The sequence below is a fragment of the Hyperolius riggenbachi genome, chromosome 6 (genome assembly GCF_040937935.1).
Source record: "Hyperolius riggenbachi isolate aHypRig1 chromosome 6, aHypRig1.pri, whole genome shotgun sequence".
NCBI classification, from domain to species: domain Eukaryota; kingdom Metazoa; phylum Chordata; class Amphibia; order Anura; family Hyperoliidae; genus Hyperolius; species Hyperolius riggenbachi.
In genome coordinates this window covers 3,971,256-3,998,064 of record NC_090651.1, presented here as the reverse complement: position 1 = coordinate 3,998,064, position 26,809 = coordinate 3,971,256, and the positions used below count along the sequence as shown (strand labels likewise).

At 52.7% G+C, this 26,809-nt stretch overlaps 1 protein-coding gene across 6 annotated transcripts in view; it reads right to left on the bottom strand.

The window, feature by feature from the left end:
* MTOR (mechanistic target of rapamycin kinase) overlaps positions 1-26,809 on the bottom strand; it is a 347,943-nt gene that overhangs the window by 122,351 nt on the left and 198,783 nt on the right. For all 6 annotated transcript variants that reach the window (XM_068238758.1, XM_068238761.1, XM_068238762.1 and 3 more), the window contains 2 exons: positions 16,336-16,411; positions 13,996-14,135 (listed from right to left, as the gene is read on the bottom strand). In XM_068238758.1, coding sequence (XP_068094859.1) covers positions 13,996-14,135; positions 16,336-16,411 — 216 coding nt within the window. The remainder of the gene's footprint in view (positions 1-13,995; positions 14,136-16,335; positions 16,412-26,809) is intronic.

Below are 26,809 nucleotides of genomic sequence, written 5' to 3'. Positions count from 1 at the left end.
TAGGAGAAGTCATGGAGAAGCATGTGATCAGTCTGGTCAGGTGATAGATATGTAAGTCTCTGATTAGCGATGGTCGTGTCTAGAGAAGTCATGGAGAAGCATGTGATCAGTCTGGTCAGGTGATAGATATGCAAGTCTCTGATTAGTGATGGTCATGTCTAGGAGAAGTCATGGAGAAGCATGTGATCAGTGTGGTCAGGTGATAGATATGTAAGTCTCTGATTAGTGATGGTTGTGTCTAGGAGAAGTCATGGAGAAGCATGTGATCAGTCTGGTCAGGTGATAGCTATGTAAGTCTCTGATTAGTGATGGCCGTGTCTAGGAGAAGTCATGGAGAAGCATGTGATCAGTCTGGTCAGGTGATAGATATGTAAGTCTGATTAGCGATGGTCGTGTCTAGAGAAGTCATGGAGAAGCATGTGATCAGTCTGGTCAGGTGATAGATATGTAAGTCTCTGATTAGTGATGGTCGTGTCTAGGAGAAGTCATGGAGAAGCATGTGATCAGTGTGGTCAGGTGATAGATATGTAAGTCTCTGATTAGTGATGGTCGTGTCTGGGAGAAGTCATGGAGAAGCATTTGATCAGTCTGGTCAGGTGATAGATAAGTAAGCCTCTGATTAGTGATGGGCGTGTCTAGGAGAAGGCATGGAGAAGCATGTGATCAGTGTGGTCAGGTGATAGATATTTAAGTCTCTGATTAGTCAAGGTTGTGTCTAGGAGAAGTCATGGGGAAGCATGTGATCAGTCTGGTCAGGTGATAGATATGTAAGGCTCTGATTAGTTAAGGTTGTGTCTAGGAGAAGACATGGAGAAGCATGTGTTCAGTCTGGTCAGGTGATAGATATGTAAGTCTCTGATTAGTGATGGTCGTGTCTAGGAGAAGTCATGGAGAAGCATGTGATCAGTCTGGTCAGGGGATAGATATGCAAGTCTCGGATTAGTGATGGTCGTGTCTAGGAGAAGTCATGGAGAAGCATGTGATCAGTCTGGTCAGGCGATAGATATGTAAGTCCCTGATTAGTAATAGTCATGTCTAGGAGAAGTCATGGAGAAGCATGTGATCAGTGTGGTCAGGTGATAGATATGTACAGGGCTGTGGAGTCGGAGTCGGAGTCGTGGAGTCGGAGTCGTGGAGTCGGGCAATTTTGGGTGCCTGGAGTCGGAGTCGGGAAAAAATGCACCGACTCCGACTCCTAATGAATTTGTAACTGTAATTAAAATAGAAGATATGATAAAATGTTCTATTTCTCAGATAATAGTCATTAAAAGTAATGTATATATACAGTATAAATACAGTAATAGCTGTGCTTAGTCCACAAAAATGAAATAAACCAATCAAAATTAGTTACTTGTGCTGCTTCAATAAAGCAGTCCCCGTATTTTTAAGGTCAGATATACATATCTGATTGTGACTGTATATATGATGTGTACACAGGAATCTCTTATATATACTAAATAACATCTATGCTGTAAGTATAAAGCCTGATGTGTAGCCGTGTCACTAATAGAGATGGTCAATGAGGTGGAAATAATTCTGCATTGATGCTGATTTATGCAAATGTATGCACTCCCTTTGCTGATGAAATCAAATAATTTGATATGTTATTAAAATTTGGTTTGGTGACTACAAATTAAAGGGTAACTGAGACGGATGAAAAGTAAAGTTTTATACATACCTGGGTCTTCCTCCAGCCCCCTTCAGGCTAATCAGTCCCTCACTGTCCTCCACCACCCGGATCTTCTGCTATGAGTCCTGGTAATTCAGCCAGTCAGCGCTGTCCAGCCGCATGCCGCTCCCACAGCCAGGAACATTCTGCACCTGCGCAATAGTGCTGCACAGGTGTAGTATGCTCCTGGCGGCGGAGTGTGTGCATGCGCACTACGCCTGACTGGCTCAAGTACCTGGACTCATAGCAGAAGATCCAGGTGGTGGAGGAGGACAACGAGGGACTGATTATCCTGAAGGCGGCTGGAGGAAGCCCCAGGTATGTATAAAACTTTAATTTAATCTGTCTCAGGTTTACTTTGTTACACAGTAGTACTTTACTCTACATATGCACTCCCCACAGAGCTGCAGGGAATCCACTGAGAATGTTGTGCACATTGAACACAGAGGTGTTGTCTGTTTACAATCTCCTTCTTCCCCTGCAGAGTACCTGCACATCATTTTTACATGTACCCACACTTACATTGCCTAGGGCCTGATAGATGTTCTTTGTTCCGGTTTGTACCTTTTACAAGTACTCTTACCAAGGACTAGTTTTAGTCTAAAAGGAATAAATATAGTAGTCTACATATCCTTCTCACTTCAGTTGTCTTGTAAAATTCCTAAGCGTTGGCAGTTAAGAGACGAATTTCATGTTACATACTTTTAATCAACAAAATTGTAATATGCAAATTAGAGGAGTCGGAGTCGTGGAGTCGGAGTCGGTGGAATCCTAAACTGAGGAGTCGGAGTCGGAGTCGGTGGATTTTTGGACCGACTCCACAGCCCTGGATATGTAAGTCTCTGATTAGTGATGGTCATGTCTAGGAGAAGTCATGGAGAAGCATGTGATCAGTCTGGTCAGGTGATAGATATGTAAGTCTCTGATTAGTGATGGCCATGTCTAGGAGAAGTCATGGAGAAGCATGTGATCAGTCTGGTCAGGTGATAGACATGCAAGTCTCTGATTTGCTAGTCATGATCATATGCTAAAGCACGATGTGATCACAACAAATCAGAGCTTTGCAAATCAGCTGATCAAACCAATCACATGCCTCTCCATGAGTTCTCCTATCACTACAGGTCACCCCTCTGATAGTGATTATACAGGTCTTTAATGGTCACTAACATGGGAACATCAGCCATGCTGGAGGGTCACTGAGTCCAGTAAGATCAGGTAGCCATATGTAAAATGGTCACAGACATGGTAATATCATACATTAGTTTATTAGATCATTTTTTTCTGGATTTTCTGAAAAATGTACATTCATGTAGAGAATCTCAGCCTTTTATATATATATATATATAAAAAATGGAATAATGTACAGCCACCTACAGATATTAGCTGGAAGTGAAGCCATAACTCCAGCGCTGCAAGGTGCGAGCCTGACGAGCGTTATAACGGTTATCAGAAAATCATTGGCGCACAACAAATTCCAGAATAACAGTCAGATCCCCCGGCAGGAGCCTGGAATCACTGGCTGTATCCTTCATATGTGAATGAAGTGTAGCTTTAAGAGCGGTATATCCCGGGGCCAGACATGGAATATATACCGCGTATATCGCACCTGCATAGCTCTACGCCATCCATCATATCTCACATACCTGACAGATGCCAGCCAATGGAAAATCCCCTCACGCTACACGCTGTCTGCATTCTGATCCTGCGCTACACACCTGGAGGGGCAGCTGTCACTCTCAGGAGAGGACCTGTCACGTGTGGTGTAATGTGACCCCGCTCCCAAGAGGACCTGTCACGTGTGATGTGCTGTGACTACCCTGCAGGTACCAGAGGCATCGCTGATTCCCTCCAGTGTCTCCAGACCCTCCTCTGCTAGGTTATGGCCGCGCTCCCCGCTGTGTACAGCGTCTCTGTACTGGGTGCGGGCGAGTGAGGACCTGTCACGTGTGATGTAGTGTGACCCCCGCTGCTGTCACCCTGCAGTCTCCAGTACCAGACCCTCCTCTGCTAGGTTATGGCCGCGCTCCCCGCTGTGTACAGCATCTCTGTACTGGGTGCAGGCGAGTGAGGACCTGTCACGTGTGATGTAGTGTGACCCCCGCTGCTGTCACCCTGCAGTCTCCAGTACCAGACCCTCCTCTTGCTAGGTTATGGCCGCGCTCCCCGCTGTGTACAGTGTCTCTGTACTGGGTGCGGGCGAGTGAGGACCTGTCACGTGTGATGTAGTGTGACCCCCGCTGCTGTCACCCTGCAGTCTCCAGTAAAAGACCCTCCTCTTGCTAGGTTATGGCCGCGCTCCCCGCTGTGTACAGCGTCTCTGTACTGGGTGCGGGCGAGTGAGGACCTGTCACGTGTGATGTAGTGTGACCCCCGCTGCTGTCACCCTGCAGTCTCCAGTACCAGACCCTCCTCTGCTAGGTTATGGCCGCGCTCCCCGCTGTGTACAGCATCTCTGTACTGGGTGCAGGCGAGTGAGGACCTGTCACGTGTGATGTAGTGTGACCCCCGCTGCTGTCACCCTGCAGTCTCCAGTACCAGACCCTCCTCTTGCTAGGTTATGGCCGCGCTCCCCGCTGTGTACAGTGTCTCTGTACTGGGTGCGGGCGAGTGAGGACCTGTCACGTGTGATGTAGTGTGACCCCCGCTGCTGTCACCCTGCAGTCTCCAGTACCAGACCCTCCTCTGCTAGGTTATGGCCGCGCTCCCCGCTGTGTACAGTGTCTCTGTACTGGGTGCGGGCGAGTGAGGACCTGTCACGTGAGATGTACTGTGACCTCCGCTGCTGTCACCCTGCAGTCTCCAGTACCAGACCCTCCTCTTGCTAGGTTATGGCCGCGCTCCCCGCTGTGTACAGTGTCTCTGTACTGGGTGCGGGCGAGTGAGGACCTGTCACGTGTGATGTAGTGTGACCCCCGCTGCTGTCACCCTGCAGTCTCCAGTACCAGACCCTCCTCTTGCTAGGTTATGGCCGCACTCCCCGCTGTGTACAGCGTCTCTGTACTGGGTGCGGGCGAGTGAGGACCTGTCACGTGTGATGTAGTGTGACCCCCGCTGCTGTCACCCTGCAGTCTCCAGTACCAGACCCTCCTCTGCTAGGTTATGGCCGCAATCCCCGCTGTGTACAGTGTCTCTGTACTGGGTGCGGGCGAGTGAGGACCTGTCACGTGAGATGTACTGTGACCCCCGCTGCTGTCACCCTGCAGTCTCCAGTACCAGACCCTCCTCTTGCTAGGTTATGGCCGCGCTCCCCGCTGTGTACAGTGTCTCTGTACTGGGTGCGGGCGAGTGAGGACCTGTCACGTGTGATGTAGTGTGACCCCCGCTGCTGTCACCCTGCAGTCTCCAGTACCAGACCCTCCTCTGCTAGGTTATGGCCGCGCTCCCCGCTGTGTACAGTGTCTCTGTACTGGGTGCGGGCGAGTGAGGACCTGTCACGTGAGATGTACTGTGACCTCCGCTGCTGTCACCCTGCAGTCTCCAGTACCAGACCCTCCTCTTGCTAGGTTATGGCCGCGCTCCCCGCTGTGTACAGTGTCTCTGTACTGGGTGCGGGCGAGTGAGGACCTGTCACGTGTGATGTAGTGTGACCCCCGCTGCTGTCACCCTGCAGTCTCCAGTACCAGACCCTCCTCTTGCTAGGTTATGGCCGCACTCCCCGCTGTGTACAGCGTCTCTGTACTGGGTGCGGGCGAGTGAGGACCTGTCACGTGTGATGTAGTGTGACCCCCGCTGCTGTCACCCTGCAGTCTCCAGTACCAGACCCTCCTCTGCTAGGTTATGGCCGCAATCCCCGCTGTGTACAGTGTCTCTGTACTGGGTGCGGGCGAGTGAGGACCTGTCACGTGAGATGTACTGTGACCCCCGCTGCTGTCACCCTGCAGTCTCCAGTACCAGACCCTCCTCTGCTAGGTTATGGCCGCAATCCCCGCTGTGTACAGCGTCTCTGTACTGGGTGCGGGCGAGTGAGGACCTGTCACGTGTGATGTACTGTGACCCCCGCTGCTGTCACCCTGCAGTCTCCAGTACCAGACCCTCCTCTTGCTAGGTTATGGCTCCCCGCTGTGTACAGCGTCTCTGTACTGGGTGCGGGCGAGTGAGGACCTGTCACGTGTGATGTAGTGTGACCCCCGCTGCTGTCACCCTGCAGTCTCCAGTACCAGACCCTCCTCTTGCTAGGTTATAGCCACGCTCCCCGCTGTGTACAGCGTCTCTGTATTGGGTGCAGGCGAGTGAGAACCTGTCACGTGAGATGTAGTGTGACTCCCGCTGCTGTCACCCTGCAGTCTTCAGTACCAGACCCTCCTCTTGCTAGGTTATGGCCGCGCTCCCCGCTGTGTACGGGCGTCTCTGTACTGGGTGCAGGCGAGTGAGGACCTGTCACGTGAGATGTACTATGACCCCCGCTGCTGTCACCCTGCAGTCTCCAGTACCAGACCCTCCTCTTGCTAGGTTATAGCCACGCTCCCCGCTGTGTACAGCGTCTCTGTATTGGGGGCAGGCGAGTGAGGACCTGTCACGTGAGATGTACTATGACCCCCGCTGCTGTCACCCTGCAGTCTCCAGTACCAGACCCTCCTCTTGCTAGGTTATGGCCGCGCTCCCCGCTGTGTACAGCGTCTCTGTACTGGGTGCGGGCGAGTGAGGACCTGTCACGTGAGATGTAGTGTGACTCCCGCTGCTGTCACCCTGCAGTCTCCAGTACCAGACCCTCCTCTTGCTAGGTTATGGCCGCACTCCCTGCTGTGTACAGCGTCTCTGTACTGGGTGCGGGCGAGTGAGGACCTGTCACGTGTGATGTAGTGTGACCCCCGCTGCTGTCACCCTGCAGTCTCCAGTACCAGACCCTCCTCTGCTAGGTTATGGCCGCAATCCCCGCTGTGTACAGCGTCTCTGTACTGGGTGCGGGCGAGTGAGGACCTGTCACGTGAGATGTACTGTGACCCCCGCTGCTGTCACCCTGCAGTCTCCAGTACCAGACCCTCCTCTTGCTAGGTTATGGCCGCGCTCCCCGCTGTGTACAGTGCCTCTGTACTGGGTGCGGGCGAGTGAGGACCTGTCACGTGTGATGTAGTGTGACCCCCGCTGCTGTCACCCTGCAGTCTCCAGTACCAGACCCTCCTCTTGCTAGGTTATGGCCGCACTCCCCGCTGTGTACAGCGTCTCTGTACTGGGTGCGGGCGAGTGAGGACCTGTCACGTGTGATGTAGTGTGACCCCCGCTGCTGTCACCCTGCAGTCTCCAGTACCAGACCCTCCTCTGCTAGGTTATGGCCGCAATCCCCGCTGTGTACAGTGTCTCTGTACTGGGTGCGGGCGAGTGAGGACCTGTCACGTGTGATGTAGTGTGACCCCCGCTGCTGTCACCCTGCAGTCTCCAGTACCAGACCCTCTGCTAGGTTATGGCCACGCTCCCCGCTGTGTACAGCGTCTCTGTATTGGGTGCAGGCGAGTGAGAACCTGTCACGTGAGATGTAGTGTGACTCCCGCTGCTGTCACCCTGCAGTCTCCAGTACCAGACCCTCCTCTTGCTAGGTTATGGCCGCGCTCCCCGCTGTGTACGGGCGTCTCTGTACTGGGTGCAGGCGAGTGAGGACCTGTCACGTGAGATGTACTATGACCCCCGCTGCTGTCACCCTGCAGTCTCCAGTACCAGACCCTCCTCTTGCTAGGTTATAGCCACGCTCCCCGCTGTGTACAGCGTCTCTGTATTGGGTGCAGGCGAGTGAGAACCTGTCACGTGAGATGTAGTGTGACTCCCGCTGCTGTCACCCTGCAGTCTCCAGTACCAGACCCTCCTCTTGCTAGGTTATGGCCGCGCTCCCCGCTGTGTACGGGCGTCTCTGTACTGGGTGCGGGAGGACCCGTCACGTGTGATGTACTGTGACCCCCGCTGCTGTCACCCAACAGTCTCCAGTACCAGACCCTCCTCTTGCTAGGTTATAGCCACGCTCCCCGCTGTGTACAGCGTCTCTGTATTGGGTGCAGGCGAGTGAGAACCTGTCACGTGAGATGTAGTGTGACCCCCGCTGCTGTCACCCTGCAGTCTCCAGTACCAGACCCTCCTCTTGCTAGGTTATGGCCGCGCTCCCTGCTGTGTACAGTGTCTCTGTACTGGGTGCGGGCGAGTGAGAACCTGTCACGTGAGATGTACTATGACCCCCGCTGCTGTCACCCTGCAGTCTCCAGTACCAGACCCTCTGCTAGGTTATGGCCGCACTCCCCGCTGTGTACAGTGTCTCTGTACTGGGTGCGGGCGAGTGAGGACCTGTCACGTGAGATGTACTATGACCCCCGCTGCTGTCACCCTGCAGTCTCCAGTACCAGACCCTCTGCTAGGTTATGGCCGCACTCCCCGCTGTGTACAGTGTCTCTGTACTGGGTGCGGGCGAGTGAGGACCTGTCACGTGTGATGTAGTGTGACCCCCGCTGCTGTCACCCTGCAGTCTCCAGTACCAGACCCTCCTCTTGCTAGGTTATGGCCGCGCTCCCCGCTGTGTACAGCGTCTCTGTACTGGGTGCGGGCGAGTGAGGACCTGTCACGTGTGATGTAGTGTGACCTCCGCTGCTGTCACCCTGCAGTCTCCAGTACCAGACCCTCCTCTGCTAGGTTATGGCCGCGCTCCCCGCTGTGTACAGCGTCTCTGTACTGGGTGCGGGCGAGTGCGGACCTGTCACGTGAGATGTAGTGTGACTCCCGCTGCTGTCACCCTGCAGTCTCCAGTACCAGACCCTCCTCTGCTAGGTTATGGCCGCGCTCCCCGCTGTGTACGGGCGTCTCTGTACTGGGTGCGGGCGTGTGAGGACCTGTCACGTGTGATGTAGTGCGACCCCCGCTGCTATCACCCTGCAGTCTCCAGTACCAGACCCTCCTCTGCTAGGTTATGGCCGCGCTCCCCGCTGTGTACAGCGTCTCTGTACTGGGTGCGGGCGAGTGAGGACCTGTCACGTGAGATGTACTGTGACCCCCGCTGCTGTCACCCTGCAGTCTCCAGTACCAGACCCTCCTCTGCTAGGTTACGGCCGCGCTCCTCGCTGTGTACAGCGTCTCTGTACTGGGTGCGGGCGAGTGAGGACCTGTCACGTGAGATGTACTGTGACCCCCGCTGCTGTCACCCTGCAGTCTCCAGTACCAGACCCTCCTCTTGCTAGGTTATGGCCGCACTCCCCGCTGTGTACAGCGTCTCTGTATTGGGTGCAGGCGAGTGAGGACCTGTCACGTGTGATGTAGTGTGACCCCCGCTGCTGTCACCCTGCAGTCTCCAGTACCAGACTCTCATCTGCTAGGTTATGGCCGCGCTCCTCGCTGTGTACAGCGTCTCTGTACTGGGTGCGGGCGAGTGAGGACCTGTCACGTGAGATGTACTATGACCCCCGCTGCTGTCACCCTGCAGTCTCCAGTACCAGACCCTCTGCTAGGTTATGGCCGCACTCCCCGCTGTGTACAGCGTCTCTGTACTAGGTGCGGGCGAGTGAGGACCTGTCACGTGAGATGTACTGTGACCCCCGCTGCTGTCACCCTGCAGTCTCCAGTACCAGACCCTCCTCTTGCTAGGTTATGGCCGCACTCCCCGCTGTGTACGGGCGTCTCTGTACTGGGTGCAGGCGAGTTAGGACCTGTCACGTGAGATGTACTGTGACCCCCGCTGCTGTCACCCTGCAGTCTCCAGTACCAGACCCTCCTCTTGCTAGGTTATGGCCGCACTCCCCGCTGTGTACAGCGTCTCTGTATTGGGTGCAGGCGAGTGAGGACCTGTCACGTGTGATGTAGTGTGACCCCCGCTGCTGTCACCCTGCAGTCTCCAGTACCAGACCCTCTGCTAGGTTATGGCCGCGCTCCCCACTGTGTACAGCGTCTCTGTACTGGGTGCAGGCGAGTGAGGACCTGTCACGTGAGATGTACTGTGACCCCCGCTGCTGTCACCCTGCAGTCTCCAGTACCAGACTCTCATCTGCTAGGTTATGGCCGCGCTCCTCGCTGTGTACAGCGTCTCTGTACTGGGTGCGGGCGAGTGAGGACCTGTCACGTGAGATGTACTATGACCCCCGCTGCTGTCACCCTGCAGTCTCCAGTACCAGACCCTCTGCTAGGTTATGGCCGCACTCCCCGCTGTGTACAGCGTCTCTGTACTAGGTGCGGGCGAGTGAGGACCTGTCACGTGAGATGTACTGTGACCCCCGCTGCTGTCACCCTGCAGTCTCCAGTACCAGACCCTCCTCTTGCTAGGTTATGGCCGCACTCCCCGCTGTGTACGGGCGTCTCTGTACTGGGTGCAGGCGAGTTAGGACCTGTCACGTGTGATGTACTGTGACCCCCGCTGCTGTCACCCTGCAGTCTCCAGTACCAGACCCTCCTCTTGCTAGGTTATGGCTCCCCGCTGTGTACAGCGTCTCTGTACTGGGTGCAGGCGAGTGAGGACCTGTCACGTGTGATGTAGTGTGACCCCCGCTGCTGTCACCCTGCAGTCTCCAGTACCAGACCCTCTGCTAGGTTATAGCTCCCCGCTGTGTACAGTGTCTCTGTACTGGGTGCGGGCGAGTGAGAACCTGTCACGTGTGATGTAGTGTGACCCCTGCTGCTGTCACCCTGCAGTCTCCAGTACCAGACCCTCCTCTTGCTAGGTTATGGCCGCACTCCCCGCTGTGTACAGTGTCTCTGTACTGGGTGCAGGCGAGTGAGGACCTGTCACGTGAGATGTACTGTGACCCCAGCTGCTGTCACCCTGCAGTCTCCAGTACCAGACCCTCCTCTGCTAGGTTATGGCCGCGCTCCTCGCTGTGTACGGGCGTCTCTGTACTGGGTGCGGGCGAGTGAGGACCTGTCACGTGAGATGTAGTGTGACTCCCGCTGCTGTCACCCTGCAGTCTCCAGTACCAGACCCTCCTCTTGCTAGGTTATGGCCGCGCTCCCCGCTATGTACAGCGTCTCTGTACTGGGTGCGGGCGAGTGAGGACCTGTCACGTGTGATGTAGTGTGACCCCCGCTGCTGTCACCCTGCAGTCTCCAGTACCAGACCCTCTGCTAGGTTATGGCCGCGCTCCCCGCTGTGTACAGCGTCTCTGTACTGGGTGCGGGCGAGTGAGAACCTGTCACGTGAGATGTAGTGTGACCCCCGCTGCTGTCACCCTGCAGTCTCCAGTACCAGACCCTCTGCTAGGTTATGGCCGCGCTCCCTGCTGTGTACGGGCGTCTCTGTACTGGGTGCGGGCGAGTGAGAACCTGTCACGTGAGAAAAAAAATTATCGATCTGCAAAAGCGCTTAGAAAAATTGCAATAAATCGCTCAGTGCTTGCAATAGTGCTGGCAATTTATAATGTGAACATAGCCTTAAGGTCCGTACACACGCAGGACTGGAGGCAACGCCGGGTCAGTCGTCACCTCCTGCTGGGCGGGCGTTCCAGCGACAGTCCGGCGTGTGTACAGCCTGGCGGGTCGCTCAGAAACAGCCTCATCAGTCTGCCGACAGACTGTACACAACCCGGACTGTCTTCTGAAAAGCCGCCCAGCGGGAGGCGACGACAGACCCGTCGTTGCCTGCAGTCCGGCGTGTGTACGGACCTTAAGTGTGTTTTTTCTTATCAGTTGGTAACATAAGAGGAATGAGAGTGAATTATGTATTATTTGCAGACGCCACCTGCTGGTCCGCTGGATTTACCGAGAGGAATGCTGAGAATGACTCTGCCTCTATCTCGGCTGCCTCTCTGCAGACTGAGGATATAACAGACTGTATACATTACATAACAGCGCCGTCCTCGCAGAGTGTTCCAGGCCCCGGGCATGTGACCTGGCTAGCAGGAATGCGAGTAGATGGGGGACATGTGCTGAGCATACAGAGAGTCTGCACGATGCCGCAGAACGGGGGTAGAATGTCAACGAGAGACGACGGAGAAACACCTTCATCTGAAGCATAAAAACCCTCCAAAATATATGGAAAGAGCTGACTGGCTCCTGTAGCAGCTAAGAAAGCAGTCTGAACTCCTCCCCTTATCAGGAAGTCAGGGAGGAGGAGCCTGGAGTGGGCAGCAGCCGGTCTCTTCCTCTGTACACATAGCAGGCCTTGTGTCAGCATGCTAACCTTGCTTTGTGCATACAAAAACCTCATAAACATTCATGTCTCAAAAACAGATGGCTGAGGTAGGAGTGGCAAACCACACAGTTAGCGCAGATGTAGTAAACAAGCAACAATGGCTCCTGTTCTGTGCAGTTTAGTACTTGTGCAGGGAGAGAGGAACAACTAGTTGTTTCAGTTTGTGCCAAACACAGATTTTTAATAATAAACAGATTTAGGCTTGAAATAACAAAAATGTTAAACTCATTTAGTTTTGGATATTCCTGGCAGACCGCAAACTGAAACGGAAAACATTTTTGACACTTAATTTATAAGAGGCACAGACCTAGATTCGCAAAAGTAGGATCACTTAATTTGACAGAAGTTTTTGATTGGAACGATCCTCCGGTACCCACCACAGTGCAGTTTCGGTATTGCCGACAGCCATGAGAAAATATCTGCTGCACCTGCGCAGTCTTCTCCCGGCTACAGGAGCGCAAATGAGGTTGCACGCAGCCAAGGTGGCGCAGTGGCCATCAACTGCCAGAACCGAAAGTGAGCTGCGGCGGGGAGCGGAGGACCGGTGCGGGCACAGGGCAGCTGCAGGGAGCTGGCAGAAGGACCGGAGGATCGTTGAGGACCGGCGAAGGCACAGGGCGGCTGCAGGGAGCTGGCAGAAGGACCGGAGGATCGTTGAGGACTGGCGAGGGCAAAGGGCAGCTGCAGGGAGCTGGCAGAAGGACCGGAGGATCGTTGAGGACCGGCGCGGGCAAAGGGCGGCTGCAGGGAGCTAGCAGAAGGACCGGAGGATCGTTGAGGACCGGAGAAGGCACAGGGCGGCTGCAGGGAGCTGGCAGAAGGACCGGAGGATCGTTGAGGACCAGCGAGGGCACAGGGCGGCTGCAGGGAGGTGGCAGAAGGACCGGAGGATCGTTGAGGACCGGCAAGGGCACAGGGCAGCTGCAGGGAGCTGGCAGAAGGACCGGAGGATCGTTGAGGACCGGCGAGGGCAAAGGGCGGCTGCAGGGAGCTGGCAGAAGGACCGGAGGATCGTTGAGGACCGGCGCGGGCACAGGGCGGCTGCAGGGAGCTAGCAGAAGGACCGGAGGATCGGTGAGGGCACAGGGCGGCTGCAGGGAGCTGGCAGAAGGACCGGAGGATCGTTGAGGACCGGCGAGGGCAAAGGGCGGCTGCAGGGAGCTGGCAGAAGGACCGGAGGATCGTTGAGGACCGGCGAGGGCAAAGGGCGGCTGCAGGGAGCTGGCAGAAGGACCGGAGGATCGTTGAGGACCGGCGCGGGCACAGGGCGGCTGCAGGGAGCTAGCAGAAGGACCGGAGGATCGTTGAAGACCGGCGAGGGCAAAGGGCGGCTGCAGGGAGCTGGCAGAAGGACCGGAGGATCGCTGAGGACCGGCGAGGGCAAAGAGCGGCTGCAGGGAGCTGGCAGAAGGACCGGAGGATCGTTGAGGACCGGCGAGGGCACAGGGCGGCTGCAGGGAGCTGGCAGAAGGACCGGAGGATCGTTGAGGACTGGCGAGGGCAAAGGGCGGCTGCAGGGAGCTGGCAGAAGGACCGGAGGATCGTTGAGGACCGGCGAGGGCAAAGGGCGGCTGCAGGGAGCTGGCAGAAGCCCCAGGTAAGTGAAACATTTTATTAAACGTATTTCAGGTTTCCTTTAAAGGAACACTATCAATAACTAAGTGCTCTAAAATGAAAATGTACTGTTCTTTGCAAATAAGACTGCAGAGTGTTTTTCTTTGAAAGCAAAAAAGGTTTGGTATAAAAGCCTCTGGTTTCACACACAATTACAAATGTTTATGCTGCACATAAGATATATTTACTCTGCTCTCAGTGCAGACAGCTCATTCAGAGACAAAAGCAGCTGCTAGTGAGACCTGTCATCTGCTAAAGGTATAACGTACACACATGGTTAACAGATGTAGAGAGAGGGATTCCCCCCTCCCTCCCCTTCTGATTCATCACTGGTCCAATACCCTGGTCGTCCTTGCCCGTCAGTGAAGTGTGAAAGGAATTTGATAACAGTAAACAAAGAGAGAAGCAGTGAAATGTATACAGCCGTAGTTAGGAGCACTGCACAAACAATTCCCATCCCATTAAAAAAAACAAAAAAACGTTACTTGATAGAATTCCTTTAACGTATCGATTGTGAGAGTGCATTGTGTGTGGCTGCATTACCAACTGGAGCGCCCGCTGCTAGCGAGAGCAGTACAAGACAGCTGTGGGAAATCCCTCCGTGTTATAGAATAGATTGTCAGCTCACCATTCTCCCAGCGCCTCCAGACAACGCATGCGTCCTAAAATCAGTTCTGAGTCGTCCTTGTTCACCTCCAGTTTCTTCTCATAGGCCACAAGGGCGTCCTCCCATTCATGGAGTTTCTCATACCAGGTTGCCTGGATCTCCTGCAGAGAGAAAGCGGGAAGAGGTCACTCCACCCATAAGTGATCGTTGGGTGTTTGGAGAATGCTGGAGTTTATTAGAGAACCGGGACATATCTTCCTTGGATTTGGTAGGAACACACAGGGAAGGGTTCAGCATCCGGTACAACGATTCCAGAGGCTAAGAGGAGGCTAAGAGGAGGCTGTTAAGAGGTTTGTGAGGCCACGCCCAGTATCCTGGAGCTGGGCTGCTCACTGCCAAGGCGGCATAGCGAGCTGAATGGGCTGGGTAGCCAGCATGCTTCCTTCGGTTAAGTTTGGCAGGTGATTCCGTGAACCTGTGTTCAGATTTGGGGGTTGGGCTAAAACATACATGTCAAACTCCGGCCCGTGTGCCAAATCTGGCCTGCAGAGACCTCAAATTTGGCCCACAAGTGTTTTTTTTTCCCATTTTGCATTATGTTTGGCCTACTCTAGACCACCAGGTAAACTATATTAGATGTGAATCCCTAAAAACACCAGGGAAGCCATATGGGGAAGGGAGGGGAAAGCACTAAACTCTAGGGAACTGTATAGGGGAGCGGTGGGGGCCACTAGACACCAGGGAACTGTATAGGGGAGGGTGGAGGCCACTAGACACCGTGAAACTGTATAGAGGAGGGTGGAGGCCGCTAGACACCAGGAAACTGTATAGGGGAGGGAGGGGGCCACTAGACACCAGGGAACTGTATAGGGGAGGGAGGGGCCACTAGACACCAGGGAAATGTATAGGGAAGGGAAACTAGACACCAGGGAACTGTATAGGGGAGGGAGGGGCCACTAGACACCAGGGAACTGTATAGGGGAGGAGGGCCACTAGACACCAGGGGACTGTATAGGGGAGGGAGGAGGGCCACTAGACACCTGGGAACTGTATAGGGGAGAAAGGGGCCACTAGACACCAGGGAACTGTATAGGGGAGGGAGGGGCCACTAGACACCAGGGAACTGTATAGGGGAGGAGGGCCACTAGACACCAGGGGACTGTATAGGGGAGTGAGGAGGGCCACTAGACACCAGGTAATTGTATAGGGGAGGGACGGGGCCACTAGACACCAGGGAACTGTATAGGGCAGGGAGGAGGACCACTAGATACCAGGGAACTGTATAGGGGAGGGACTTGAGACCTGGCAGCAGATGTGTGACTTTAAGGGGCGGCCCAAGTCCTGCAATGTGCAGGTGAAGATCACACTGAGGAGGCCACTTGCACAAGAAGGTTGCAGCCTCGTATTTTCCTCTGCAGATCTGGAGCGGTGGAGGATGGCTTCAGAGCTCTGGTATTATGTCATGTTTATACATTTCCCTTCCTGTGTATGAAGATGTGAAGTGTAAGCAGTGAAAGCCGAGCTAGTCACAGTGGTTGTGGTTGATGTGCTTGTGGGATTCTTTGGATTAAGATCTATAGACTTCCCTGGGAAGCTGCGGTTTGTGAAGGCGTCGGTGGTCAGCCACTAATCCTCGAGCTGTAGTAACCTCTGATCGTCTTACAGGAGTTCAGAGCGAGGTGATCACACAGAGGTCACCCCCCAGAATAACTTCAGTAGACACCGCAGAGCTGAAGGCCCGGATGATGTGTGAGATGTGGATGCAGAGCAGTCCTTCTTACAACAAGGCTATTCTATAGAAAGTGAGGTCATCTAAACACATGTAAGTTACAGTAACCCCCACAGGAAGTCATTACTGCTGCCCTCCTCAGCGATATCGGCACAGAAGGCCATTGTGAGGAGGCCTAAGCTGAGGGGAGGTCTGTATCCAATGCTCCTGCCTCACAGCTCACTATGATGTTACCTCCTTTCATCTAAAGGCCAGAGATGCCACATACATCAATACGTGGCATCGATATCCTGCAGACTTGGTCATTAATTGATGATGAGATTGATGCCACAATGTGGCTGACTGATCGTCATTTCAATCAATTTCTGGTGGAAATTGATCGTGATTGATTTGGCATGCTAAAAACATTTCATTCAAAAAGGGCTCAGCTGGGTTACAATTAACTTCTGGACTACTCCATGTGGCCAGCCAGGAATGGTTCTAGAAATGGAACTTTTGGATGTATTAGGAACTGTTCTCAGCCAAGCTCTGGAATCAATTTCATCCTTTGCCTAAATATAGTTCAGAGATTATGTATATTCTCTTTGTTGTGTTATATTTATACGATGACCGCGACTCTAGAACGCACTTACCAATTCCCCATAATGCTTCATTCCAAACTCCAGGACCCCAGAGGCCGCTTCGGGCTGCTGCAGCTTATTGTTAATGCTGGAAGAGACAAGGGAGAGAAGACAGACATCATCAGGAGATATTCTGGTCACAGCAGACCAGGGTTTATATAAAACGTTTTCTTAGTCAATTGGAGACACAGGCTGGACAAGCAGATGTTATATAACTGGCAATAATGCACAACTATCCCAGCAATGTCATAAAATGTTATTTTAGGGAAGCAGGCAAGCGTCGCTGGAGGAGAGCGAGGTCCAGGTGCTGGAAACATCATGGTGATGTGCACCACAGGTGGGCAATCTGCTGCAAGGCCATGCTAGGACTTCTCATTCCTCCACAGGTGTCGGCTCTGGTGGCAATGATCAGCAGTCAGACACGATTTAAGCTGAGGACAAACATTACAATTCTGACGGCCAAAACAATAGCTCGTAATAATCCCAGACGTCAGTCTGATGTCTGTACAGGAACCCTGGCAACAAGCGGCTGGACATGGAGGAACTATTCAGCAAAAAGATTTGTCCCCAGGCACCGAGGACAAACTCCTGCCTCCCCCCCCTTCCCCTCTCCATAGGAAAGTACACGTTGCTCACTGCCTGTCTGGACAACGTTGTTCGAGACATTCACACATTCTTTCAGCCAGCTGAAGTTGTGTGTCTGTACAAAACTTCAGGTTGTCCAGCAGGCTGAGCGAGTAGGAAGTCAGTCTGGTGGCTTGAAGGCAATGCTGGCACTTGTAATTCCATTGATCTGAATCACTGTTGGGTGGTCATGTATGTTTTACAGTTTCTAACTGGTCCATTTTGAAATGTGATGTCAATGGACGGTGGTGTGACCAGAGTGGGAAGAAACCTGGCCAGTTTGTCAAGCCAAGAGGCTCAAGTGAACTCTGGACCTCCTGGGGTTTAGAGACTCCTTGTTCCTACCAGTTGGGGGAGCTGCTGAAGTGGTATGATTCTTACATGGTTCAGATGCGCCAAAGTGAAATACAAATGATTAAAAACAGTTGAAAAGTAGAGGAGGTAAAGGTAAACTTCCCTCCTCTTGGGGAAAAACCGTCAATGGTGAGGTTAAGAACTGTAATTTTTTTTTATTCCAAATAAATTATTAAAACTCTCACATATTACAACACATTTTTTGGGACGAGGTTCCCACTTCTTCAGGTATATAAAGAGCGTAAAATCTCCAATGAGCAATAGTAGAACCTCACGCCTACCTAAGCACACCCACTGAGGCGCTAGGCTCCACTACTTAGGCACGCCCACTGAGGCACTAGGCTCTACTACTCAGGCACGCCCACTGAGGCGCTAGGCTCCACTACTCAGGCACGCCCACTGAGGCGCTAGGCTCCACTACTCAGGCACGCCCACTGAGGCGCTAGGCTCCACTACTCAGGCACGCCCACTGAGGCGCTAGGCTCCACTACTCAGGCACGCCCACTGAGGCGCTAGGCTCCACTACTCAGGCACGCCCACTGAGGCGCTAGGCTCCACTACTCAGGCACTCCCACTGAGGCACTAGGCTCCACTACTCAGGCACGCCCACTGAGGCGCTAGGCTCTACTACTCAGGCACGCCCACTGAGGCGCTAGGCTCCACTACTCAGGCACGCCCACTGAGGCGCTAGGCTCCACTACTCAGGCACGCCCACTGAGGCGCTAGGCTCCACTACTCAGGCACGCCCACTGAGGCACTAGGCTCCACTACTCAGGCACGCCCACTGAGGCGCTAGGCTCCACTACTCAGGCACGCCCACTGAGGCACTAGGCTCCACTACTCAGGCACGCCCACTGAGGCACTAGGCTCCACTACTCAGGCACGCCCACTGAGGCACTAGGCTCCACTACTCAGGCACGCCCACTGAGGCGCTAGGCTCCACTACTCAGGCACGCCCACTGAGGCGCTAGGCTCTACTACTCAGGCACGCCCACTGAGGCGCTAGGCTCTACTACTCAGGCACGCCCACTGAGGCGCTAGGCTCTACTACTCAGGCACGCCCACTGAGGCGCTAGGCTCTACTACTCAGGCACGCCCACTGAGGCGCTAGGCTCTACTACTCAGGAACGCCCACTGAGGCGCTAGGCTCTACTACTCAGGAACGCCCACTGAGGCACTAGGCTCCACTACTCAGGCACGCCCACTGAGGCACTAGGCTCCACTACTCAGGCACGCCCACTGAGGCGCTAGGCTCTACTACTCAGGCACGCCCACTGAGGCACTAGGCTCTACTACTCAGGCACGCCCACTGAGACACAAGGCTCTAGTACTCAGGCACGCCCACTGAGGCGCTAGGCTCCATTACTCAGGCACGCCCACTGAGGCGCTAGGCTCTACTACTCAGGCACGCCCACTGAGGCACTAGGCTCTACTACTCAGGCACGCCCACTGAGGCGCTAGGCTCTACTACTCAGGCACGCCCACTGAGGCGCTAGGCTCCACTACTCAGGCACGCCCACTGAGGCGCTAGGCTCCACTACTCAGGCACGCCCACTGAGGCGCTAGGCTCTACTACTCAGGCACGCCCACTGAGGCGCTAGGCTCTACTATTCAGGCACGCCCACTGAGGCGCTAGGCTCTACTACTCAGGCACGCCCACTGAGGCACTAGGCTCCATTACTTAGGCACGCCCACCGAGGTGCTAGGCTCCACTACTCAGGCACGCCGACTGAGGCGCTAGGCTCCACTACTCAGGCACGCCCACTGAGGTGCTAGGCTCTAGTACCCAGGCACGCCCACTGAGGCGCTAGGCTCTAGTACCCAGGCACGCCCACTGAGGCGCTAGGCTCTACTACTCAGGCACGCCCACCGAGACGCTAGGCTCTACTACTCAGGCACGCCCACTGAGGTGCTAGGCTCTAGTACTCAGGCACGCCCACTGAGGCACTAGGCTCCACTACTCGGGCACGCCCACTGAGGCACTAGGCTCCACTACTCAGGCACGCCCACCGAGGCGCTAGGCTCTACTACTCAGGCACGCCCACTGAGGCGCTAGGCTCTAGTACCCAGGCACGCGCACTGAGGCGCTAGGCTCTACTACTTAGGCACGCCCACCGAGGCGCTAGGCTCTACTACTTAGGCACGCCCACCGAGGCGCTAGGCTCTACAACTCAGGCACGCTCACTGAGGCGCTAGGCTCTACTACTCAGGCACACCCACTGAGACACAAGGCTCTACTACTCAGGCACGCCCACTGAGACACAAGGCTCTAGTACCCAGGCACGCCCACTGAGGTGCTAGGCTCTACTAAGGCACGCCCACTGAGGCGCTAGGCTCTACTACTCAGGCACGCCCACTGAGGCGCTAGGCTCTACTACTCAGGCACGCCCACCGAGGCGCTAGGCTCTACTACTCAGGCACGCCCACCGAGGCGCTAGGCTCTACTACTCAGGCACGCCCACCGAGGCGCTAGGCTCTACTACTTAGGGACGCCCACTGAGGCGCTAGGCTCTAGTACTCAGGCACGCCCACTGAGGCGCTAGGCTCTACTATTCAGGCGCGCCCACTGGAGCGCTAGGCTCTACTACTCAGGCACGCCCACTGAGGCACTAGGCTCCACTACTCAGGCACGCCCACTGAGGCGCTAGGCTCTACTACTCAGGCACGCCCACTGAGGTGCTAGGCTCTAGTACTCAGGCACGCGCACTGAGGCGCTAGGCTCTACTACTTAGGGACGCCCACCGAGGCGCTAGGCTCTACTACTCAGGCACGCCCACTGAGGCGCTAGGCTCCACTACTCAGGCACGCCCACTGAGGCGCTAGGCTCTACTACTCAGGCACGCCCACTGAGGCGCTAGGCTCTACTACTCAGGCACGCCCACTGAGGCGCTAGACTCCACTACTCAGGCACGCCCACTGAGGCGCTAGGCTCCACTACTCAGGCACGCCCACTGAGGCGCTAGGCTCTACTACTCAGGCATGCCCACTGAGGCGCTAGGCTCCATTACTTAGGCACGCCCACCGAGGTGCTAGGCTCTAGTACCCAGGCACGCCCACTGAGGAGCTAGGCTCCACTACTCAGGCACGCCCACCGAGATGCTAGGCTCTACTACTCAGGCACGCCCACTGAGGTGCTAGGCTCTAGTACTCAGGCACGCGCACTGAGGCGCTAGGCTCTACTACTTAGGCACGCCCACTGAGGCGCTAGGCTCCACTACTCAGGCACGCCCACTGAGGCGCTAGGCTCTACTACTCAGGCACGCCCACTGAGGCGCTAGGCTCTACTACTCAGGCACGCCCACTGAGGCGCTAGACTCCACTACTCAGGCACGCCCACTGAGGCACTAGGCTCCACTACTCAGGCACGCCCACTGAGGCGCTAGGCTCTACTACTCAGGCACGCCAACCGAGGAACTAGGGTGATTTTTATGCTCTTCATATACAAACAAATTAGAGTTTTTAATATCACCATTGATTCCTCCCCCCCTCCCCCCCATGGAGGTAAGTTTACCTTTATCTCTTCTAGCAAACTGTTTTTAATAATTTTATTTCACTTTGGCACCACTGAACCATGTACATAAGCATATTACCTCGTGTGGAGGGCCTATCCCCGTGCTGTTTTGTCTATATGAGGGGGACTTTTTAACCAGCGTGGGGTCAGGTTTGCTCTTCCCACTAGCCTACAGCTGTCCTACACAAGTGTGAGTATAATTATTCATGTCTTCTTAAAGCGGTCTAACACCCAGCATTACAACTTTGCTTTAAAAGATTGCTTACAGCTTAGAAACTATTATGCCAGATTTTTTTTTAAAGAGAATCTGTATTGTTAAAATCGTACAAAAGTAAACATACCAGTGTGTTAGGGGACATCTCCTATTACCCTCTGTCACAATTTCGCTGCTCCCCGCCGCATTAAAAGTGGTTAAAAACAGTTTTAAAAAGTTTGTTTATAAACAAACAAAATGGCCACCAAAACAGGAAGTAGGTTGATGTACAGTATGTCCACACATAGAAAATACATTCATACACAAGCAGGCTGTATACAGCCTTCCTTTTGCATCTCAAGAGATCATTTGTGTGTTTCTTTCCCTCTGCAGCTATCTTCCACTGAAGTGTCAGGCTGTTTCTTCCTGCAGAGTGCAGACAGCTGTGCCTGTATGTAATTCCTCAGTATGTGAAAGCCCAGCCAGCTCAGAGGAGGATTTATCCAGCTTGTAAAAGATAAGAGAGAAGAGAGAAGCTGTCCTAATCTAAATAATACACAGGCAGTGTGCATAGAGGGGCCTGGAAGGGGGAGTTCATAGCAGAACCACAACACTGAAGAGCTTGGCAGCCTTCCAGACACAGGCTGACAAGAGAGAGATACGTTGATTTATTACAGAGATGGTGATAGTAGAACGTGCTGCAGTAAGCCAGAACACATTAGAATAGCTTTTGGAACTTGTAGGATGATAAAAAACAGGATGCAATTTTTGTTACGGAGTCTCTTTAAGCAGAAATTCACTGAATGGGTTAAACATGACATTTTAGTTTTGCATTTAGCTAGAAATCCGCATCCGTGCTGAGGTTTAGTTACAAATGTATATTTGTTTGGAATGCAAATAGACCTCTGAAAAGCCTATCTGGGATAGAGATGTCGCGAACCTCCGATTTTCGTTTTGCGACTTTCACGGAAGTTTCGGTTTGTGCGAACTTTCGCGAACCGCAATAGACTTCAATGGGGAGGCGAAAAATTTTGAACAGCAAAAGCTCGGTATACAGAGGCGCCAGAGTAGAGTAAAACGTTTTAAACACTGTTTAAAAGCAGAGGGGGATGTTAAGGTGGACTCACCTCCCTCTTACAAAAAAAGAAAACTCACTCGAGTCTCGATAAAACAGAATTGACAAATAATTTATTCAACTCTACAAATGCAACGCGTTTCGCAGGCGTGACCCCGCTTCCTCAGGCAAAAATAGGAGCACAACTCAGTGGGTCAAGCAATAGGTTTGAATGCACAGAGTGTGGGATCGCACACCACAGTCGAGGTACTGAGCCGTATCAAAGTCCACAACAAAATATCCAATGGGCTCGCACACTCTTAGATACCAAATCTAGTTTATTCGATTGCGTGATACACCATTCCAAAAACCAACGAATCGTTTCGGGGCCCCTCAGGGTCCCCTTTGTCAAGGTAACAGTCCATTCTGTACTGTTACCTTGACAAAGGGGACCCTGAGGGGCCCCGAAACGATTAGTTGGTTTTTGGAATGGTGTGTCACGCAATCGAATAAACTAGATTTGGTATCTAAGTGTGCAAGCCCATTGGATATTTTGTTGAAGCAATAGCTTTGAGCGCCTCTGTTTGAGCTCAGAGGCGCTCAAACCTATTGCTTGACCCACTGAGTTGTACTCCCATTTTTGCCTGAGGAAGCGGGGTCACGCCCGCGAAACGCATTGCATAAATTATTTGTCAATTCTATTTTATCGAGACTCGAGTGAGTTTTCTTTTTTTGTAAGAGGCAGGTAAGTCCACCCTAACATCCCCCTCTGCTTTTAAGCGGTTTTTAAAGCGTTTTACTCTACACTGGCGCCTCTGTATACAGAGCTTTTGCTGATCTTCTAGTCCACCCTGGGTGGAGGGGTGCATCCCCATCTACTATCTACAGAGAGCGACTTCTTAACCTGAGTGGGGTCAGGTCCTAATGCTCCCCACCTGCATTTAAAGTGGTTGCCTATGGGTAACCCGTGTTTGTGAGTTTATATACACAAAATTGTATTGAACTCTTCATTTTACCTGACAATACTGCACCATATTGGGCTCTCGATTCTCTTCTTGTTTTTAAGCTTAAACATTTTTTAAAAATTTCTGCTGACTGGAAAAATGATAGAAAAGATGTTTCAAGGGGTCTAATACCTGGAGGAAGACATGGTTGAGTAAAATACACATCAAAAGTCCCAGAAAATAAATCTGCATTTAATACACAGCAGTGTTTCAAGGTCAGAAATCTCATTGAATGTTCAATTGCAGGCCTACACTGCTTTATGACATCAGGACTCTCTCCTCACTCCCTCCTCCCTCACCCCGGAGGGAGGAGGGTCTCATCTTCCAGGGAATTGTAGGATTTCAAAAGCCAGTTTACATACTGTCGCTGGGAATTGAACCCAGGCTGGGCTGGGAATTGAACCCAGGTCGCAGTGTGTGGTAGGTAACTCACTTAACCACTATACCACCACCAACACTACATGCTGAAGCCAGCCTAGCATGTACCATTATGATCAATCCAAGAGAAAAATTAGCTTGCTTAACGATTTGTAGCATGTCAAAAGCCAACTCACATTGGCTGGGAATTGAACCCAGGCTGGGAATTGAACCCAGGTCTCAGTGTGTGGTAGGTAACTGACTTAACCACTATACCACCAACACTACATGCTGCAGCCAGCCTAGCATGTACCATTATGATCAATCCAAGAGAACAATTAGCTTGCTTAAGGATTTGTAGCATGAAAAGCCAACTCACATTGGCTGGGAATTGAACTCAGGCTGGGCTGGGAATTGAACCCAGGTCTCAGTGTGTGGTAGGTAACTCACTTAACCACCAATAACACTACATGCTGAAGCCAGCTTAGCATGTACTATTGTGATATACCAATGAGAAAAATGAGCTCTCTCTCTCTCTAGGACTTGATGCCACTGAAGTGAATTTTCAGCTTAAAACCATCAGCGGGTACCGGCAGAATTTCACAGGCAATTTCGGAATTCCGCCAGGTTGAAAAAGCAATTCCGTTCCAACCAAACGGAACGACCAATTTCCACTTAAAATTGTGGAAAATACAATTCCGCGGAAAGCAGTGACCATCCCTACTAGAGAGAGAGAGAGAGATGAATCTACATGGCTATCTGGGGTTCTCTTCGGACAACTGTTGAACATAAAAGGCAAGGCCATCCCTGGGTGGGCTTATACCACCAACCTTTCAGTTAACAGCCAAACACGCTACCCAATTGTGCCACAGAGACTGTGTACCACAAAGACTGTGCATGCAGTTGCTGTTGAATGATTTTATGGGGATGTATGTGTGTCTTTTGGAGGGAGGAAGTAAGTCCGCTCCAAGAAGTTTCAGCATGTAGTGTTGGTGGTATAATGGTTAGGATAGCAGCCTACAGAGCGGTAGGCCTGGGTTCTATTCCCAGCCAATGTGAGTTGGCTTTTGGCATGCTACAAATCGTTAAGCAAGCTAATTTTTTCTCTTGGATTGATCATAATAGTACATGCTAAACTGGCTTCAGCATGTACTGTTGATGGTATAGTGGTTAAGTCAGTTAGCTACCACACACTAAGTCCTGGGCTCAATTCCCAGCCCAGCCTGGGTTCAATTCCCAGTCAATGTGAGTTGGCTTTTGACATGCTACAAATCGTTAAGCAAGCTAACCTTTCTCTTGATTGATCATAATGGTACATGCTAGGCTGGCTTCAGCATGTAGTGTGTTTGGTGGTATAGTGGTTAAGTGAGTTACCTACCACACACTGCGACCTGGGTTCAATTCCCAGCCACGGTATGTAAGCTGGCTTTTGAAATACTACAATTCCCTGGAAGATGAAACCCTCCTCCTCCTCCCTCCGGGAGGAGGGAGTGAGGGAGGAGAGAAATATAAGTAATAACAATCAGCTAGGAACAAGCCTACAAGAGCCTAACTAAACTCTCCCTAGCAGAGTCTGTCAGCAGCTGTCCCTTAACTAATTACTGTAGGCAGACGAGTGAGTAAAACGACAGGAGAACCTTGACTTTTATAAGGGGGGGGGGGGGCTTCAAGAGTGAGTGTAGTCTGATTGGTGACAATGTGCCTGCTGACAGTGATGTAGAGGGTCAAAGTTCTGCACAATGGAGTATTATGGGGCGAATCGAACTTCCGCAAAAGGTTACCTTCGCCGGCGAACGCGAACCACCTAAAGTTCGCCTGGAACCCTCTGTGCTCTCTCAGAGAGGTGTTTGCTTATTTACATTGTAAATAGATACATTTGTATCTAAACCTCAGCACGGAGGATTCCTAGCTAAATGCAAAACTAAAATGTCATGTTTAATCCATTCAGTGAATTTCTGCTAAAAAAAAAAAATCTGGCATAATAGTTTCTAAGCTGTAAGCAATCTTTTAAAGCAAAGTTGAAATGCTGGGTGTTAGATCACTTTAATCGGTGTTAAAAAATTACTGCTATATTGGCTCTGGGTTTCATCCTATATTCGCCTCCCCCCTTTTTTCCTTTGAGGTGGTCAGCCAGTTCTCTTTCTAAACATCAGCTGCAGCAATCTACTGCAGGACTGCACTAATGGGATAAATCATTAGATGAGGGTGACTGCCCGGGAATAAGTGATTATGTGTGTTGGCACACACGTTTCCATCATGACACGTTCTCTTAGAATAAGGCAATACACGCTGTAAACGTCGAGTATCTAGGAAGCACAAGCTACACAAACACTCACGTCATATAAACTAGACTTGGTATATTTCTCCCAAAGGTACAAACTCCTCTGCCAGCCTCTCCTCGCACACATTCTGCACAGTGGCGCCATTGTTGCGCGTATTCCAGAAAGACCGCAGGCCAAAACGCTTCTCAAAAAAGCTGCTCCCATTTCTCACCAAAGTCTGAAAAAAGCACTACTTTCAAGCTTTCTCCATCTCAAACCCAGATTGTGAAACGATACAAAACCTGCTTCCAATTCTTCTACGGGAACGACTCTTATAAACACACGATTCCGTGCAGGAACCATACAACAGGAACCACGCAGGTGCCACCACGGGAGCGACACATACAGACACACAACTCCGTGCAGGAACCATACAACAAGGAACCACGCAGGTGCCACCACGGGAGCGACACAAATAGACACACAACTCCGTGCAGGAACCATACAACAGGAACCACGCAGGTGCCACCACGGGAACCCCTTATACAGACACACAACTCAGTGCAATCATACACCAGGAACCACGCAGGTGCTACCACGGGAACCCCTCATACAGACACACAACTCAGTGCAATCATACAACAGGGACCACACAGGTGCTACCACGGGAACCCCTCATACAGACACACAACTCAGTGCAATCATACACCAGGAACCACGCAGGTGCTACCACGGGAACCCCTCATACAGACACACAACTCAGTGCAATCATACAACAGGGACCACACAGGTGCTACCACGGGAACCCCTCATACAGACACACAACTCCGTGCAGGAACCATACACCAGGAACCATGCAGGTGCCACCACGGGAGCGACTCATACAAACACACAACTCCGTGCAGGAACCATACAACAGGAACCATGCAGGAGCCACCACGGGAGCGACTCATACAGACACACAACTCAGTGCAGGAACAATACAACAGGAACCACGCAGGTGCTACCACAGGAACCCCTCATACAGACAGACAACTCCGTGCAGGAATCATACAACAGGAACCAGGCAGGTGCCACCACGGGAACCCCTTATACAGACACACAACTCTGTGCAATCATGCAACAGGA